General features: G+C 39.9%; 1 protein-coding gene and 2 long non-coding RNA genes across 3 annotated transcripts; 1 reads left to right on the top strand and 2 right to left on the bottom strand.

The window, feature by feature from the left end:
- The first annotated feature begins 6,197 nt into the window (after nucleotides 1-6,197).
- Nucleotides 6,198-8,088, top strand: LOC116926699. Its single transcript, XR_006648835.1, has 2 exons — nucleotides 6,198-7,763; nucleotides 7,820-8,088. It is a non-coding gene; the product is annotated as an uncharacterized LOC116926699 (long non-coding RNA).
- Nucleotides 8,089-10,459: 2,371 nt separating this feature from the next.
- Nucleotides 10,460-11,284, bottom strand: LOC123474318. Its single transcript, XR_006648938.1, has 2 exons — nucleotides 11,089-11,284; nucleotides 10,460-11,026 (listed from the first exon to the last, which is right to left on the bottom strand). It is a non-coding gene; the product is annotated as an uncharacterized LOC123474318 (long non-coding RNA).
- Nucleotides 11,285-15,791: 4,507 nt separating this feature from the next.
- LOC116927319 lies at nucleotides 15,792-16,677 on the bottom strand. Its single transcript, XM_032934329.2, has 4 exons — nucleotides 16,480-16,677; nucleotides 16,308-16,418; nucleotides 16,160-16,249; nucleotides 15,792-16,084 (listed from the first exon to the last, which is right to left on the bottom strand). The coding sequence occupies exons 1-4, from the start codon at nucleotides 16,673-16,675 to the stop codon at nucleotides 15,978-15,980; spliced, it is 504 nt and encodes a 167-aa protein (XP_032790220.2). The 5' UTR covers nucleotides 16,676-16,677; the 3' UTR covers nucleotides 15,792-15,977.
- Between the last annotated feature and the right edge of the window lie 663 nt (nucleotides 16,678-17,340).

Here is a 17,340-nt window from a genome sequence, read left to right on the forward strand (position 1 = left end):
GCTGAAAATTGCGTTTCCAATCTAATAATTGAACTACTTCTAAATTTGCAATCCAAATGTCATTTGTTTTCTAGGGCTTACATACATGCATCGGAAATGGAGAAAATGGTGAGCCTGGCACGACAGCATGTACATTCGCTCATATGCAGGAGGGTGGCACTGCAACAAATGGATAAAAAAAGTGAAAAACCTGAAACAAAGGAATAAATAAAAAATGCAATTCTTGTGACAAAACAATATATATATTGCTGCTGCAAAATAATAGTATTAAACAGTTATTCCTTATTTGGAACAGTTTCTACTACTGTGTGACCGTTCAAAATAATGGAAAAATTTAGTTGTTTGATTGATGCAAAAGGGAACAGTCTCATATGGATGTTAGAACGCAGTCAATGGAGCTGTAGAGAACAAAATGAAATAGTGATTGTTTGAGGGATGCAAAAGGAAACAGTCTCTCAAGGGTGTTGGAACGCAGTCAATGGAGCTGTTAAAAATACAATGAATTTGTGGTTGGTTGAGGGGGGCAAAAGGGAACGGCCTCTAAAGGGTGTTGGGACGCAGTCAATGGAGCTGTTAAGGACCCAAGGAATTGGTGGTTTTTCGAGGGATGCAAATGGGAAAGGTATCTGAAGGGTGTTGGAACGCAGTCAATGGAGCTGTCAAAGAAAACAATTCATTGGTGGCTTGCGTTAAAGGAAGCAAAAAGGGGAATATTCTATTACAGTTTGTTATTGGATATGTAATTGATTGAAATGTGAATAGCGAATTGTACTGGTTCGTATCGTTGAGTTGACGGCGTTGAAAAATGAACGCTGAGCATGTTGTTGACGTCCGCTATGACGGTGAAGACGTGTAGATAAATTCCGGAATGCGGTGTTGGGAATAGCCACAGTCAAGAAAAGCGGAAACGGGGTAAGGTCAAAATCACGTGAGCTGCCTGGAACCAATGGCAGCGTGCGCACAAAAATAATTCCTCGGACAAACAAACAGACAGATACACACACAAAACTCCGCCCACAAAGAGGCCTTGCTGCTTTATAGAGTGAGTGATTGGTGCAAAGGCAAGCCCTTCGGTGGAAAACTTTGTCAACAACAAGGATTAAATGAATTGAACAGTTGTAGTGGTCAATACTTGAATGAAATAAAATGTTGCCTTGTAAGAAACTCATACCAAATTAATATTACTATTTACACCGCCCAACGTTTCTGTAATCAGAAAATTTGGCTTCATTTTTAATCCAAAATGAAGTATGCCATAATATTACAACTGGCCAGTAAAAATACTTAGCGACAAACCAGGAAACAAATAGCCAACTACTTTTCATCGGGGTAAAAACCAGTAATAGGGGTAAGTAACAGGTTTCTCGGAACCGATATCCCATATAGCACATTTCTGCCGTCGGACGTCCGAATCATGGCCGAACATCCATTAGATATCCATGTACTCAATGGGTAGTTCCAGGGATGTCCGTCCGCTAGTCACCTTGGAAGTGCAATGGATGTGCGAAAAATTATATTCTACGGACCTCCTTATAACAGCCAAGAAGATTTTCTTTTGTTTCATTTAAGGATCGGCCTTGAGCTAATCGGGGTGCTTTTTTTCCAATCGGGTTTCTCATTTCGGGTAATCGAGGCAGGGCTCAGGGTGGAAAATTCCTCTCCCCAGATTCAATTGGGGTTTAATCGAGGTACTTTATCAGGGAAGCTACCCCGATTGCAATCAATCGATTCATCGATGCAAAAAACATAATCGATTGACTGTTTCACCCGATTGGTCCGATAACAACCCCGATAATAGCTCGTTCTACCAGCCTGCCCCAATTTTAACTCTGAAACCGAAAGAACGGAATTTTTTTTTAATTGCGTCGGGGCAACGGGTTAACCTCAAATTTATCCCCGCACCGCCCTGGTTGAAAAATTGCCACCTCAATTGAGCCCCGAATTCACTTTATCGGTGCGGAGTGGTTAACTCGATTAGAGCTAATTGGGGCCGATCGCTAAGTTTTATTATTAATTGTCAAAATTTAATTGTTTCCAAAAAGGGATAACTTAACCGTGTTCAAATTTTTCCCTTTAATGTATTTTTATTTTAAGTCCAGCATTTAATACAAAAAATAAACAAAATAAATGATTAGTTATCTATTTGCCAGATGGTTTATTTTTTAATTTATAACAAAAAATGAATAAAATATATGTAAGTCGTGAGTTTGTTTGCACAGCCGTTTTGCTTGCCGTTTAGCTTACGGGAACCAAGCCATTGGAAATTAACTTACAGAAAATATATATTATTCTGCATTTAATAATATTCGAAGCAAGTATACTTATGATAGGATTTTAATTTCAAATAATCAAAAACTACTTTAAACTTAATAAATCATGCTGAAGTTTAAAATTTAAAAAATATTTAGCATAAATTCTTTAATTGCAATTTATACACTTCAGGTTTAACCTAAGTTCACATCATCTTGACTTCTTAAAAATCCTGTTGGTGATTTGTTATCGAAAAAAACTCAGGTGTTTTACAAGAATTCTATTAGACTGTTCGAAAATGATAAATAGTATATCTCTAGGATGGAACAGTGGAATAATATTCGACTGTTGAGCAGGAAACCCGAGTTCAAATCAAGATAGAGCCTAATGTTTTTTCAAAGTTATAGGTCCAATACATGTCATATTTATAGCCAAATAAAAGCCCGTTCGGATATCATTAGAATGACCGACGGCGCTGTTGAGGGCGGTCAAAACCACAAAAAATTACATCCATAGAACATCCAAATCGGTGGCGCGTTAAGTGGCAAATCAGACGAATCCTGATTCGTCTGATTAACAACAATACACTAGAAACGCTATATACCTGATCTCAGCAGCCTTCTGCCGGTAATCAGCTTGTACTAAACTTTGTACAGGACCTTATGGAAAATCAGGATTCGTCTCATTTGTCACTTGACGCGCCCCGGATGTCGGGCTGTCCAGCGGATATAAAAAAGATGTACTCAACATCCGACCTCGACATCTGTCGGACATCCGACGGACTACATTGTGTTATGTGGTTGGCTTCTTTCCCCGTTTTGACCCACCGAAATGGTCGTGGACAGAAAAAAAGTGTTAAATTTACCAGAAAATGGAAAAAAAAAATAAAAAGATAAAATTTACAAAGTGAAGAAAAGGAATTGTGTATTTAACCCCTGTTACGGTATTTTGTGGTTGATAATATGAACAAGTAATCAATCTCACGATCAAGATCGATGAGGGCCAGTCTTCTTAACTCCGTCTGGTTGGCTGTAAAACAAAATTATCTGATTAAGATCATACTTTCTAAATCTTGAATTAAAATTGTACTTACTTCCAACACCATGTCTCCAGTGTTACGTAACACTTTACAATTCTGTATAAATTATACTAACCAGTCTTATTTCTGTTTGCAACTGATCTCTCTGACACTGCCTTTTTATTGTGCAATTGCTCTGCTAACTGTGAATCTTGCTGGCTATTCTTACTGCTCGTGTCTCTTGCACCCCCCTTCTTTCTGTTGGCAGTTGAGGAGCTACTGTTGGATGTAGACAATGACAGGTCTTCATCGTTGAGTTTGTCTAATAAATAAAATATAGCGAAATAAAGGTAGAGACATAGTTAGCAATGTCACCCTTAATAATTCTGTATAAATTTTACTCACCAGCCTTTGTATTCCTGCTGGCCACTGATCTCATTGACAATGCATGATTAGGTGATTCTTCTTGAAACTCTTTTTATTGGATTTGGGATGTGACAGGTCTTTTTTGTTGAATTTGTTTGATGAATAAAAAACAAGTAAATAACATGTTCTTAAAAACTTCCATGTAAATTTTATTCACCAGCCTTATTATGTCTGTAAGCCAATGATCTCACTGGCAAAGGCTGTTTATTGTGCGATTGATCTTCAACATCTGATTCATATTGGCTATTGACGCTGTCTTTCATCGGGCAAAATAACCCTGAATGTGTTGCAAGCATTTATATATTGAAGATGTAATACAAGATATCAAACAAAATACAAATTACCCACATAACAATGCAGTAACTCATCCTAAATCTGTCTTACTAGGACGTGGAGTACTGGACCGCCAAAGGACGTTATAAGGACGCGCTTAATCCACGGCTCTTTTTAAAAATAAATCACATCCCTCAAAAGACGTCTTATTTCAATCCATTTCCTTAAAAGCCACGTTGCCACAATTCACAGTGTAGCGATGGGGTTCAACTTTGTAAGAATTACGTACACCACATCAAATAATAATCTAGAATTACTATTTTCATACGAATACGTAGTGATTGGTTAAGAAGAAGAAGCTCAGTCTATGATGCGGGAGTCCAATGATCGAAACTCATAACAATTATGTTTCTTTTCTGGTATTTTGGTCAAAGAGCGCAAAGTGTCGATTTTCTTAATGCTAAATTTTATTCAAAAATTCATTTCTTAATGTTGGAATCCAAAAGAATGTCACTGTAATATTTGTCAGTCTAAAAAAGCTTATAATGTGTGAATGTTGCGCATATGGTTAGTTTTTAGTGGGGTTTTCCAGGGGGGAATAGACTTGTATGAGAGGGTGCGTTTAAAATATATTAAAATAGGGCTAAATAAATTAAAAGATTTTGAAAAAAGAAACTAGATTAAAATAAAATGGAAATTAGCTATTCTACTGGGAAAGGGGTTTCTACATGGAGTAGGGGGATCTCCTCGTCTTCGGGCTTTGGTGCACCATAATGGAAGTGAGCACACATCATTTCCATTGATCCCTGAATTGCTGCTAATCGGGCCTTGAATTGGAATGCACCCCAGGACCGTGCATCGATACCAAGTGTCGAACGAATATCATCGTTCCTGGGATTTCATGATCCAAGGGACCCGATAAACAGGGGAAGATTCCTTCCAAGCAAAGAATATTTTTCAACCTTTCGCTGGTAAGCATTCTCCATGCTCCCTGGTTGGTTATGATCCACATCACCCGGGAACCAGATAATATATATTCTACATCTGGTCTTAAACGTTGTCCGGGATGGCTTTGTTTACAGTCACGTTGTGGGCTTGCTTGACTAGCAGCGTTTCCAGGAGATCTTGGACGGTGTTGTGCCTCTTGGTGGCTAACTGCAGAACTTCTTCACAGAGATTAAGAACGTGATACCCAGTCTCATTTTCCTTCCCACATCGCCGGCAACTCGTTTCCTGCTGCTGAGAGCAAAACCACGAGTGCCCCCGAAGAGGAAGAATGTCGAGCCGGGCTCTGTGAAGGTATCTCCAGTCGCGAAAGAAGAGGGGCGTACGGCAGGATACCAGGCGAGCCATATCTAATGATGTTCCATCCAGGGAGAGGCAATTAGCCACGACTCCCTGGTGGCTCTTGTCAGTGAGCAGGTTCCTGGTATAGCGCTGCCGTGCTACTTTCCGAAGTCTGCTGTCTGCCTTAACTGGGCTTATGGAGACGTCATCGGTGACAATTCTTAAATTTCCGTCGCCGGATACATCAATCCTCACAGATTACTCGACTGTTATGCGGGAGACCCGTGTTCGAATCTGATGGCAGAACAATATTTTTAGCGTCTTTTTTGGTAGAGCAAAAAGTCGTCCCAGTGAACGCCCAAATGAGACCTTTGGTGACCATAAAAATCCGCGTATTGTTCAGTTTTTGCCGGTCATCAACACCTTCTAAATACGTCTTTAAGTCATCATTGTAGGATTTCAGGACAGAGTAAAGAAATTCTAGTAGTGCTGCTAGGATAAATAAATATCCTTTAAAAGACGTCAGTGTGCTGTGTGGGTACATTATCCTGCACAAAAAGGTGAACACCGATTTGTTTTAAAAAAGCCATCTGTGGGTAGAAAATATTAATAGTTTACCTTTTTAAGGAGAGGTAGGGCGGTTTTGGCGCAAAATCATTATAAGGGGGGTTGGGTAATGTCAGTCCAGACACATTTTTTTTGCCTTAGGTATTAAATGTCTGGAAAAGTGTAGACTGTATCATCGGTAGACTCCCCTACCCCCCGGCTAAGTAGCACAATTTTTGCAATACAAAATAGTATTTCCATTGCATTCGAAAAATTCGTTCGACTTGACAGTGTTGACCAATTTTATTTCAGCTAATTTAAAGCCACCAGGGGGACATAATAACATCGATGAATTGGGGTGGTCTTCACGCCTCGTATCAGACCTTTCCAGCTTTCAGCAGGGACAGTCATAGAATTTAGTTCTCTCTCGCGCCGGTTTTGTCTTTAAGTTTTTTCTTTTTTACAGTGTCCGTGTCCTTGTCCTTTCCCTCTTAGAAGGCAGGGTGACATTATTGTTAATTGTCTTTTTCGACTAAATCGAGGGGAGGTTCCCATTTCGTACCTATCTTTTCGTTTAATCGTCCTCCTCTTTCATTCACCCTTTTAAAAAAAAATCTCTGCAATGGCGGATGGGGGCTCTGATTCAGAAATTTCAGTGGAGGCGCCAGGTAGAGATCAGTGGACTGGAAGCGAGAATTCAGCAACTCCTCAACTACCTTTCGATCCACTTGTGGCCATAGACGAGGATCGCAATCCTACTGAGAATAATGGCGAACCGCTGGCAAAAAAGGCAAGATTGGACGGGCCGCTTAAATTCAACGTTTCAAAGAATCGTGGGGCCCAGTTGAAAATGTTGTTGTGTAATGGGGTCGAGAAGGAAAAGAACAAAGAGATGGGGGTCGTTTCCTGCCTGTGTTCCAAATCTGGACGACGCCATTTACCAACGTTCGATGGCAGTAAAAAATTCAAAGGCTAGTAAAGAGTCAATTGATTCGCATGAGAAGGATCTTTACAAGATTAAACGAAAGGTGCTCGACGCGGTGAAGCCCATTTTATTTTTGGCCAACGAGAAGCTGGTGGACGATGCCCACCACGAGGCGGTGAAGACAGCGCTATCCCTCTTAGGTGAAGCCTATCATTCACTAACCGATGCACGTCACCACACCATCCTTCGACAGACAAGCTTTCTTTCACTTTCATGCTGAGCAATGATTCCAATTTCAACCCCGACGAAGCGGAAGATCTCTTCGGAAAGTCCTTTGTCAAGGAGATGGTAAGATCATCCGATACTGTGAAGAAAATGGTCAGTTTGGGCCAACCTGACCGCGCTGGCGGTAGTAATCGCTCGACGGAGCAACTTGAGCAAAGGGCTGCTGGAACACCTGGATCAAATTTCTACCGGGAGGCTGCTGGTCCAGTTTACGGAGATCGAAGCAACTTTTATGATACTGACTCGCAGAGAGGTCGCGTCGGATTCAGCAGTGGTCGATCCAGCCCCTATCAGGGCCGTGCCAACCACAATTTCAACGGCCGCGGCGGGTATGTACAGTATGTTGCAGAGAAATCTGTCAAATAAGGCCATAGGATTTTTATGTTTTATTTTCAGCATATTGTCCGCAAGATGGCTTGTTTTGACAGCGACGTTTTCCGCAAGCATAGTTCTGCAGAATCCTACCTACTGCAGCAGACGGTTTTAGCCGAATGTCAATTGTCAAATTGAAAACGTAAAACGTCAAAAATAAATGTTGTGCCAAGGTGTTCTTGTTAAAAGAAATTGTTAGATAGCAATACACTGTGAAAAGGTAAATGTGTAAAACTTTTAAATTAAAATTTTATCTTTATAGGAGCTGTAGAAAATAGGGAATATAAAAACATCATTATCAAGCCTCCGTGGAGTTTGCGTTTTCTGGTATATTAATAAAAGGAAATGTCTATCCACAAAAAAATCCTCAACAGTGTAAAGGTATACTTGCTACAAGTTTAAATAATACTTTTACAATTCATACACGCTAATGCTAGATCTGCAGTGATGCAATAATATATACACCAGTTAAAGCGGAGGGGTGCTTTAATGTAACTACAACCTCAGGTAATGAAATAAGATAGAATTTAAGCTACAGTTGCTAATTTTTTTTTGTAGGAAGTTTAATCGTTAAATGTTTTACATCTACAAGTGTGTGTTCTAATACTTTTTTCTGTTGGCACGATTAACATTTTTTATTAAAAACAGGCTTTGAATGTGTATCGAATAGTGTAATTAATGCAAATACACCTAGTTGATTTTCAGATTATGTGTTTATTATTGCGTACAATACTACATACACATCTAATACTTAGTCCAGTCGCCATCCACAGCTATAACAAGCTGCAGACGGGACACCATGGACTTTGCGAGAGTTTGCCAGTAAGATGGCCGTTGACTTAGATGGTTCCAGTTATTACTGACAGCATTCCAAAGTTCTTCGGGATTTTTGGCGTGGTGGGAATCCATTTCACGCACCATTTCACTCCACAAATTTTCAATGGGATTTAAATCTGCTCCTTTTGGTGGCCAAGGCAGAAGCTGAAAGGAGACACCTTCATCTTCAAACCAGTCCCGAACGAGGAAACTCCTGTGGATTTGGGATTGATCCTGAACAAATGGAATGAGTTCATCCGTTCCAAACCTAGCCCATGCAGATGGTAAGAGATCGTTCTCCAATATTTCTATATATTTTATAGCCGTAAGACGGCCGCTGATACGATGCATTTTCCCGGCACCATCGGATGAAAACCAGGCCCAAACTGGAATTGATTGTCTCCCGCTCCGTTTAATCACCTGAGTGTGGCTAGGGTTGAACCTCGTTCCGTTAGTTCGATAAACGAAGGAACGACCACACTCGTGGGAACTATTAAGTGAACATTAAATAATGAAAGAAAATTTCAAAAAAATAACCCAAATACACTATTTACCCAAAAGTTTTTTCATCACTAAATATGACTTTTGCCCACCAATCTGCATCATTATTGACGAATTCCGTTGCGAATGCTAATCTTGCATTTTTTTGGGCCTGCGTAAGGAATTCTTTTTTGGCAGCAATTCTCCCGTGAATGCCATGCATTTTTAGTCTTCGAGAAATCGTTCCTCGATGAATGGGCAATTCACAAATATCTATCGATGCTTAAGCTTTAACAATATATAACATAAAACTTTTGATGTTGCTGTTACCTTTTAGTTCCTGCAGCGTTTTGATTGGTTTTGCACTTATGGCCTGCAACAACATTGCATCTTGCGCTGGCGTCGTTTTACGGGTTGCTCCGGATCCTATTTTGCGCTTAACGTCAAAAGTTTCTTCGTATCGATGGATCCACTTTTTCACCGTATTCGGGTGGCATTGAATTATTTCTGCGATTTCAGGTATGCTAGTATTTTGGTTAAAAAGCGCAACTATAGCTCCTTTATCTTGGAGACTTAAATGTTTGCCCGGTTCCCGAAAAAACATAACGCTTAAGGAAATTTAGAGGTGCGACTGACCTTATTCAATAATTTTTATTACTGAGCTTTTCCTCCTACACTTAAAAACTATGTAGTGCCAAAAGGTATACTTTTTTCAGCTTACGCAGTTCGACCTAGGTCAAGGATAAATCCCTCTACGTCACAGCTACAGACTTCCTGTCCCACTTCAGCCTAGGTAGCTTTTTTTTTTACTTTCTGTTCAATTCCAACCTATGTGATATTTTCTTACCCTTTCCTCTCATGATTTCGACACGGACAAAAGTCAAGGTCTCGTGTTTCATTTCTTGTCATTTTTCTTGAAGTGTAGACACGAATTTCGCTCTCAGCATGGCATCGTCATCATTCCCAAATTTAATATCTACCACGCCAAGTGATCTTGCATCCCGGCGTGATAGGAAAAAATGGAATAATACTATTTTTACCGACTCCGCTACATTCAGGTAAGGCTCTTAATTTTAAGTATTATTTTTGCGCTGAAAAGTAATTATTATTATTATTATTATTTGTTATTCTTTAGTATCCATCAAGCCGGTCACATATTTTTGGACAATTCCCCATGTAAGGTAAAAAAAACGAAGCATTCCATTTATGTGTGGGCTTGGTTCTCAACGACTGGCGGAGTAGGATCCATTTGTCGGGTGGACAATTTCCCTAGCGAGATCATCGAAGTATTCAGCGATGAATTTTGTCCGGAATTGCTGACGGAGTTCAAGATTGTCAATGTTACCTACCTGGACGGAAAAGCATCACGCATCACGGACGCATTGCAGGAGTGGATCAGTGGCCAAGATAATGTTACGGCACATCCGTGGCCGGAAAATTTCAGAGATGTTTGGCCATTTCGAAAGGTATGGTTGGATCTCGAAAAAACAATTTACCTTAACGCGAAACAGCCAGGAAACCAAGAAGATCTATGGGCCCTCATCGAAAAATTCTGGGATACAAAAAGCAGTTGTGACGTGTATTGGAAAGCGCTCTTAGATTCTTTTACACCAAAGTGAACTTCATTCTTGAAAGCGAAGAATTTTTTTTCTAATGGTTCCCTGTTTTAAGTTCTATGTTTCTGTCATTTATTGTGTTTCTAAAAAAGGATTTTGGTCAAGAAGATTTACCTTTCATTTGTTTTATTTAATTTTGAAAATAAACTACCTAATATACAGGTGTCATGTATCAAAATGTTTTATTTAAACAATCTGTATACAACGATAAGTTACAAAATGTAAAGTATATAATAACAGATAAGTGATAAGGCTGTATTTGCATTAATTACACTATTTTAGTAATCTGTAGACACCTGTTAAATGCCATAAATTTTAATGAAAGCCGGTTTTAATAAATAATGTTAATCGTGCCAACAGAAAACAGTAGCAGACCACACTCTTGTAAGAGTAAAATATTTAACGATTAAACTTCCTGTAACAAAATAATTAGTAACTGTAGTTTTAAATCTATCTTATATCATTACCTTAGGTTGTAGTTACATCATAGCCTACCTCCGCTTTAACTGGTATATATTATTCTATCACTGCGGGTCTAGCCTTAGCCTTTATAAATTGTAATAGGATTATGCAAACTTGTAGCAAGTATACCATTACACTGTTGAGGGAATCCAAAAAACAGATTTTAATGTTAATAGGTATTTCCTTTTATTGAGAAACCAAAAAATACAAACAAAACAGAGACTTGGTTGTGATGTTTTTTTATTCTCAATTTTCCACAGCTCCTATTACCTAAAGCAATATAAAAAAGAAATAAAGATAAAAATTTTATTTTAAAAGTTTTGCACATTTACCTTTTCACAGTGTAATGCTATCTAACAATATCTTTTAACAAGAACGCTTTAGAACAACATTTATTTTTTACGTTTTACGTTTTCAATTTGACAATTGACATTCGGCTAAAACCGTCTGCTGCAGTAGGTAGGATTCTGCAGAACTATGCTTGCGGAAAACGTCGCTGTCAAAACAAGCCATCTTGCGGACAATATGCTGAAAATAAAACATAAAAATCCTATGGCCTTATTCGACAGATTTCTTTGCAACATACTGTACATTCATGTGACTCCGTTATCCCCAACTGGTCCAAAACTGGTCCAACTGGTCCAAAATTTCCAGCGACCCTTGGATTTTAAGCCTGGTATCGGAGGGCCTTCAGCTTGAGTTTACCAGCACCCCATTCCAGTTAGAACCGGCCTTTAATATGCACATGTCAAACCTCCAAAAGAAAATTTGCGACCAGGAGGTTTCAGAAATCATCCGCAAGGGTGCGGTGGTGGAGGTGGGATCTCAGGGCTTCGTCAGCGGCTTCTTTCTCGTTCCCAAAAGCGACGGATCCTGGAGGCCCATTATTAATCTTAAGGGGTTGAATAGTTTTCTTGTGTATCGCCACTTTAAAATGGAGGGCCTTAACAACGCTAGACATCTCGTGAAGCCAGGTTGTTGGATGGAAAAAATCGACTTGAAGGATGCCTATTTTACGGTTCCCCTTCATCAGGTCGATCGACACCTGTTACAGTTTAGGTGGGAGGGGGAGTTGTGGCAGTTTACCTGTATGGCGTTTGGGCTGGCGTCGGCCCCTTGGACCTTCACCAAACTAGTTCAACCAATCGTTACCTGGCTACGCGCAAGGGGCATTAAGGTAGTCGTGTATCTGGACGACTTTTTCTTTTGCGCTTACAGTAGAGAGTCATTGCTTGAGCACCTGAGGATTGCAGAAACAGTCTTGGATGGGCTGGGATCTGTCATCAACAGGGAAAAGTCCGTGCTCATCCCGCATCATAGCATAGAGTTCATCGGATTCGTGATCGATTCGATCGCTTTCACTATCTCCTTGCCCTTAAAGAAGAGGTCATGTATCGTTAATCTGTGCGAGAAAGCGTTGTTATGCCCTCAGTTTTCTCTTCAAGATCTTGCTTCTCTTTTAGGCCTGCTTTCATGGGCTTCAACAGTGGTTGACTTTGCCCAGTCTCATTATCGGCATCTGCAGCGGCAGTACAACGCTGGACTCGTAGACGGGAGGGAAGACATGCGGAAACGGATAACCTTGTCGCCGGAATCGAGAGAAGATTTGTCGTGGTGGGTGGGCAATACGTTTCTTTCGAAAGGCAAGTCTTTATTCGAACAGTGTCCAGCGTTAGTTATTTGCTCCGACGCCACTCTATCCGGCTGGGGAGCGGTTTGTTGGGGGGTCACGACTGCGGGACCATGGGAATCGGCCGATATTCCTAAGCACATTAATGAATTGGAATTGGTGGGCGCCTTTAACGCTTTACGCTCATTCGCCAACGACCTACGCAGCTGTTCAGTTTTGTTAAAATTAGATAACACTACTGCCGTCTCTTATATTAATCAGTTGGGGGGAACAAGATCAGAACCCCTGTGTGATTTAGCCTTAGACATTTCCAATTGGTGCGAGTCCTGCAAGATTAATTTACTGGCAACTCACTTGCTGGGCCATCTAAATGGAATTGCAGATGCGAAATCGAGGCGGAAACCGGTTTGGAGCGACTGGCGGTTAGCAACGGAAGCTTTCCGGCTGATCGCGGGCAGATGGATGGTGTCGCTGGATCTGTTTGCATCATCATGGAACGCCCAGCTGCCGCGATTTGTGAGATGGCTACCCCAGCCTGGTATTTGGGGGATCAACGCTCTCTCTTCCAGTTGGAGGAAGCTCCAAGGGTATGCCTTCCCCCCCTTTTCATTGATAAAAGACTGTCTATCGAAGGTCAGTCGGGAGCAATCGAGTCTGGTCCTGGTCTGCCCTTTTTGGCAGAGTCAGCCGTGGTTTCCTCTTCTATTGGAACTGGCGGTCGACGTGCCGTTGATGCTGCGGCCACACCCGAAACTGCTCCAATCCAGCCTAGGAGCACAACACCCTCTTTGTCAAGGTAATTCATTCCGTCTAACCGCATGGAAGTTATCCGGAATCGCTTTAGAAGCGGAGGCGTTCCGGAGAACGCTATCCGACTCATCATGGTGGGAACGCGCGCTACAACTCACTCCTACTACCAGGCGGCATGGAACATTTGGAGCTGCTGGTGTAATAGGATCGATCACGATCCCTTATCTAATGATTTAAATGTAATTCTTTCTTTTTTGCCTGAGTTGTTTCATTGTGGGAAAGCTTATAGGACGATCAACGTTTATCGCTCTATGCTCTCCTCTACGCTGCAGAAAGTATATGTTGTGGCTATCGGACAACACCCTTTAGTTAAGGCCCTTATGGCCATGGTGTTTAATTCTAATCCCCCTAGGCCCAGGTACGAAGATACATGGGACATAGACGAGGTCCTGGCTCACCTGAGGACCCTTCGTAATAACGGCCTGTCTTTGGCTCAGTTGGCTCGTAAGCTAGTGTGTGTTTTAGTGCTTTCCACCCTCATGCGTGTATCCGAGCTGGCGTCGATTAGCCTAGACACCATCGTAAAATCAGAGCTTTTCATTGCTGAAGCCCAGGAAGTCGCAGCGCAGTGGCTCCCTTCAAAGATTCATCTTGCCGAGGTTTGTAAACCAAGAAATCGACCCGGTGTCGTTTACGGTGGCGTATTTGGAAAAAACGTACCCGCTCCGTGGCGCTAGCAGCAAAAGCTACCTTTTTATGGCTTGCGTGAAGCCACACAAGCCAGTAGTGAGTTCGACCATAGCCGGGTGGATCAAAAAGCAATTAGGGGACGCAGGAGTGGACATCATATATATACTTATATTATAGCCACTTACAATTTAGTAACAGATAAATAGCATACTGATAAAAATAATTTTTTTTCCATATGCTACCCGATTACCCGACCCGACCCCCCACAGAAGACCGCAGAGAGTCCTAACGACAACCATAGAGGTCACAAAAATGGCATTTCAGTTATTTTTGCAATAGACTAACTTATCATTGTGACATTCATTATTATTAAGTGCACCATCAGTAGGTAAAACCATGGTCCATCGTAACAATTTGAAACCTGGACTGCTGACAAAATACAAAATTATAAATTTGTTTATCGATAAACAAGAATGGATCCATATTAGATATATCGTTCATATATCGGTCACCCTTTTTGCAAATACCTATAGTTTTCAATAACTAAATTCCAGTTTGACGAGGTTTAGCAAACGTTGGTCAGAAAATGTTCACTTGTCTCGTAAATGATCCGTTATCGAACTGTCATATCTTGTTTGGCTATGTCTCTGATACATTGGTAAAATAACGTTCCTCGATATTTAAAATATGCCTTTTTTGATAAAAAAAAAATGGTTTAAAAACATTTCTTAAATGTCGCTAACATGTCGTTCGTCAATACCTAAAGTGAGTCGTTTTCAAATAGTTTTTTGTTGTTCAACAATATTTTAAATATATAGTATAGATGTTTTTGTCCGACTTCCGATTTATGTTTTTTTACAACAAATAGGATTACGTTTTTCCATGTATTATAAACATCGTGTCCACATCGGATAAATATATACAATAAATCAAATGTATTTAATATATAGAATCAACATCGGTTTCCAATACCCGACATTACCGTCGGGATACGTTGAATGATCTACATCGGATATACGTATTGTGTTACCTGGGCCGTTTTCACATGAATTGGATGTAATGCAAAATGAGAAAAAGATAACATTGGTTGTGTACTACCAACAAGTTTTTGAACAATGAAACAATCTCTCACTTGCCCACATAGCACAGAGACGTCCGAGGGACATCCTATGGAGGTTTCTCATGGGCTATTGGGACATCCATAGGACGTTAAATTTCAGGCCAGGTCACGTCCCATTCAGGTCAAATGTCCTACCCAGGATACATCCCATAGAAGTCCCAATTTGACATCCTTTAGACGTCTTTCGGATTTCGAATAAGGACAAGAATTGAACCTTTTCCCCACTAAAATTGGGCTTTAATTGGTTTTCATAATTAACATACAAAAATAAAAAAAAAGAAATGTTACAATTGGTTTTTGTTACTCAATGAATTTTATTTTCAACAATCATGGTACATATTAATCGAATAACGAAAAAATTTTAATCTTCATCATCAGAGAACGAAGATGGTAGTGGCCTTCTGTCTTCTTCGGAATCATCCTCTTTTTCATTGTTTTTATTCGCCTCCTTTTTTTTTTTTTGCTGCCGCTGCCGCCGCCAACTCTGCTTTCATACCATCCTTTGCATGTTTCAGCCAATTTTGAATAGCCAATATCGCCTCATAACTTTTTATTTTAGGTTTTTCATATTTAAGGATTACACCTATTAATTTAATAAAGATTAGAATTAGAAGTTGTGTCTATCGTGACTGCTTGTACTATAAAACTATTTTAAATGATACCTAGCATGACTTTGCCAAGCATTGTGTCTTTAAGACACATATTTCCTCTAATTCCTTCCCAACTGAAGTTTCGAGCAAACTTTTTATTCAAGCAGAAAACACAAATTTTTCGGACGATATCGCCGACGTCCTTTCCTCCAATAGAGTAAAGGCGGATCCTCTGGAATGATAAAAGTTGAATTTGAAATAGTTAAAATAAGTTTCTGGTAATAAGAATACAATAATTTTAGATCCTACCAGTTGTTTACGAGTTGTTTTGTTTTGAAGTTTCAAGTTAACTGAATCGAAATCATCCATGTTTGAAATTGGGAAGTCATCGTCATCCTCATCGCTTTCGTTTGTTGTGGTTTGGGATGTTTTCAGCTTTTTCTAAAAATCGTCGATTTTATCAAAAATTTTCTTACATAACATCTTGTTATCCTTTACTCCATGATTAAGTTTTAAAATTCCTCGAGTGTTGTAAGCTTCTCTGCTTTCTAATAATAAGTGTTTCAAATATTGATGTATATAGTGTAATATAGTTTGTTGAATATGTTTTGTAAATATTTTACCTTTTTGTAGTGGTTCCAGCGGTCCATAATTTTTAGATAATTTGAATTCAGATTCAAGATTCCCATAGGCATTAATCATATTCTGCTTGGCTAACAAAATAACAAACAAATTTTTACATTGTAAATGAACGATTGTTCCTGTTAATACCATTTGCTTGCTCTTTGTCAACATTACTATTTTCCTGAACTAATCCGTAATTTTCATCATTGTCCATTTCTTCGTCGATATTGTCAATATCTAATTGCTGTTTTTGGATTTCTAAAAATGACATATTTAAATCGACAAAGAATGTTTTTGTGTTTATTAGATTATTTTATACCTTTTTCTGGGAATTTGCAATGTTTCTTCTTTAAAACTATTAAAGTTGACGGGCCTGGAAGGTCAGTTAAACGTTCAACGTTTAACGTTCTTGCAAAAGGTTTTCCGTTGTCTTCTTTGTTTTTCTTTTCTATTTCAAATGGTGAAGGTGGTGGTGTCCCATATAGCACATTTCTGCCGTCGGATGTCCGAATCATGGCCGAATATCCGTTAGATATCTATGTACTCAATGGGTAGTTCCAGGGATGTCCGTCGGCTAGTCACCTTGGAAGTGCAATGGATGTGCGAAAATTATATTCTACGGACCTCCTTCCAACAGCCAAAAAGATTTTCAATTGTTTCATTTAAGGATCGGCCTCGAGCCAATCGGGGCGCTTTTTTGCAAATCGGGTTTCTCATTTCGGGCCAAGGAGGCGTGGCTCAGGGTGGAAAATTCTTCTCCCCGAATTCAATTGGGGTTTGCAATCAATTGGATTGCAATCAATCGATTCATCAATGCAAAAAACATTATCGATTGACCCGATCTATCCGATAACAACCCCGATAATAGCTCGTTCTACCCGCTTGCCCCGATTTTTACTCTGAAACCGAAAGAACGGCATTTTTTTTTATTGCTTCGGGGCAACGGGTTAACCTCAAATTTTTTCCCCGCACCGCCCCGGTTGAAAAAGTGGCACCTCATTTCAACCCCGAATGCACTTTATCGGTGCGGGGCGGTTAACTCGATTAGAACTAATTGGGGCCGATCACTAAGTTTCATTATTAATTGTCAAAATTTCTTGAGAGGGGGAAAACTTAACCGTGTTCAAATTTTTCCCTTGAACGTATTTTTATTTGAAGTCCAGCATTTAAAATGAAAAAT

The sequence above is a fragment of the Daphnia magna genome, linkage group LG7, assembly GCF_020631705.1.
Source record: "Daphnia magna isolate NIES linkage group LG7, ASM2063170v1.1, whole genome shotgun sequence".
In the NCBI taxonomy this organism is placed as follows: Eukaryota; Metazoa; Arthropoda; class Branchiopoda; order Diplostraca; family Daphniidae; genus Daphnia; species Daphnia magna.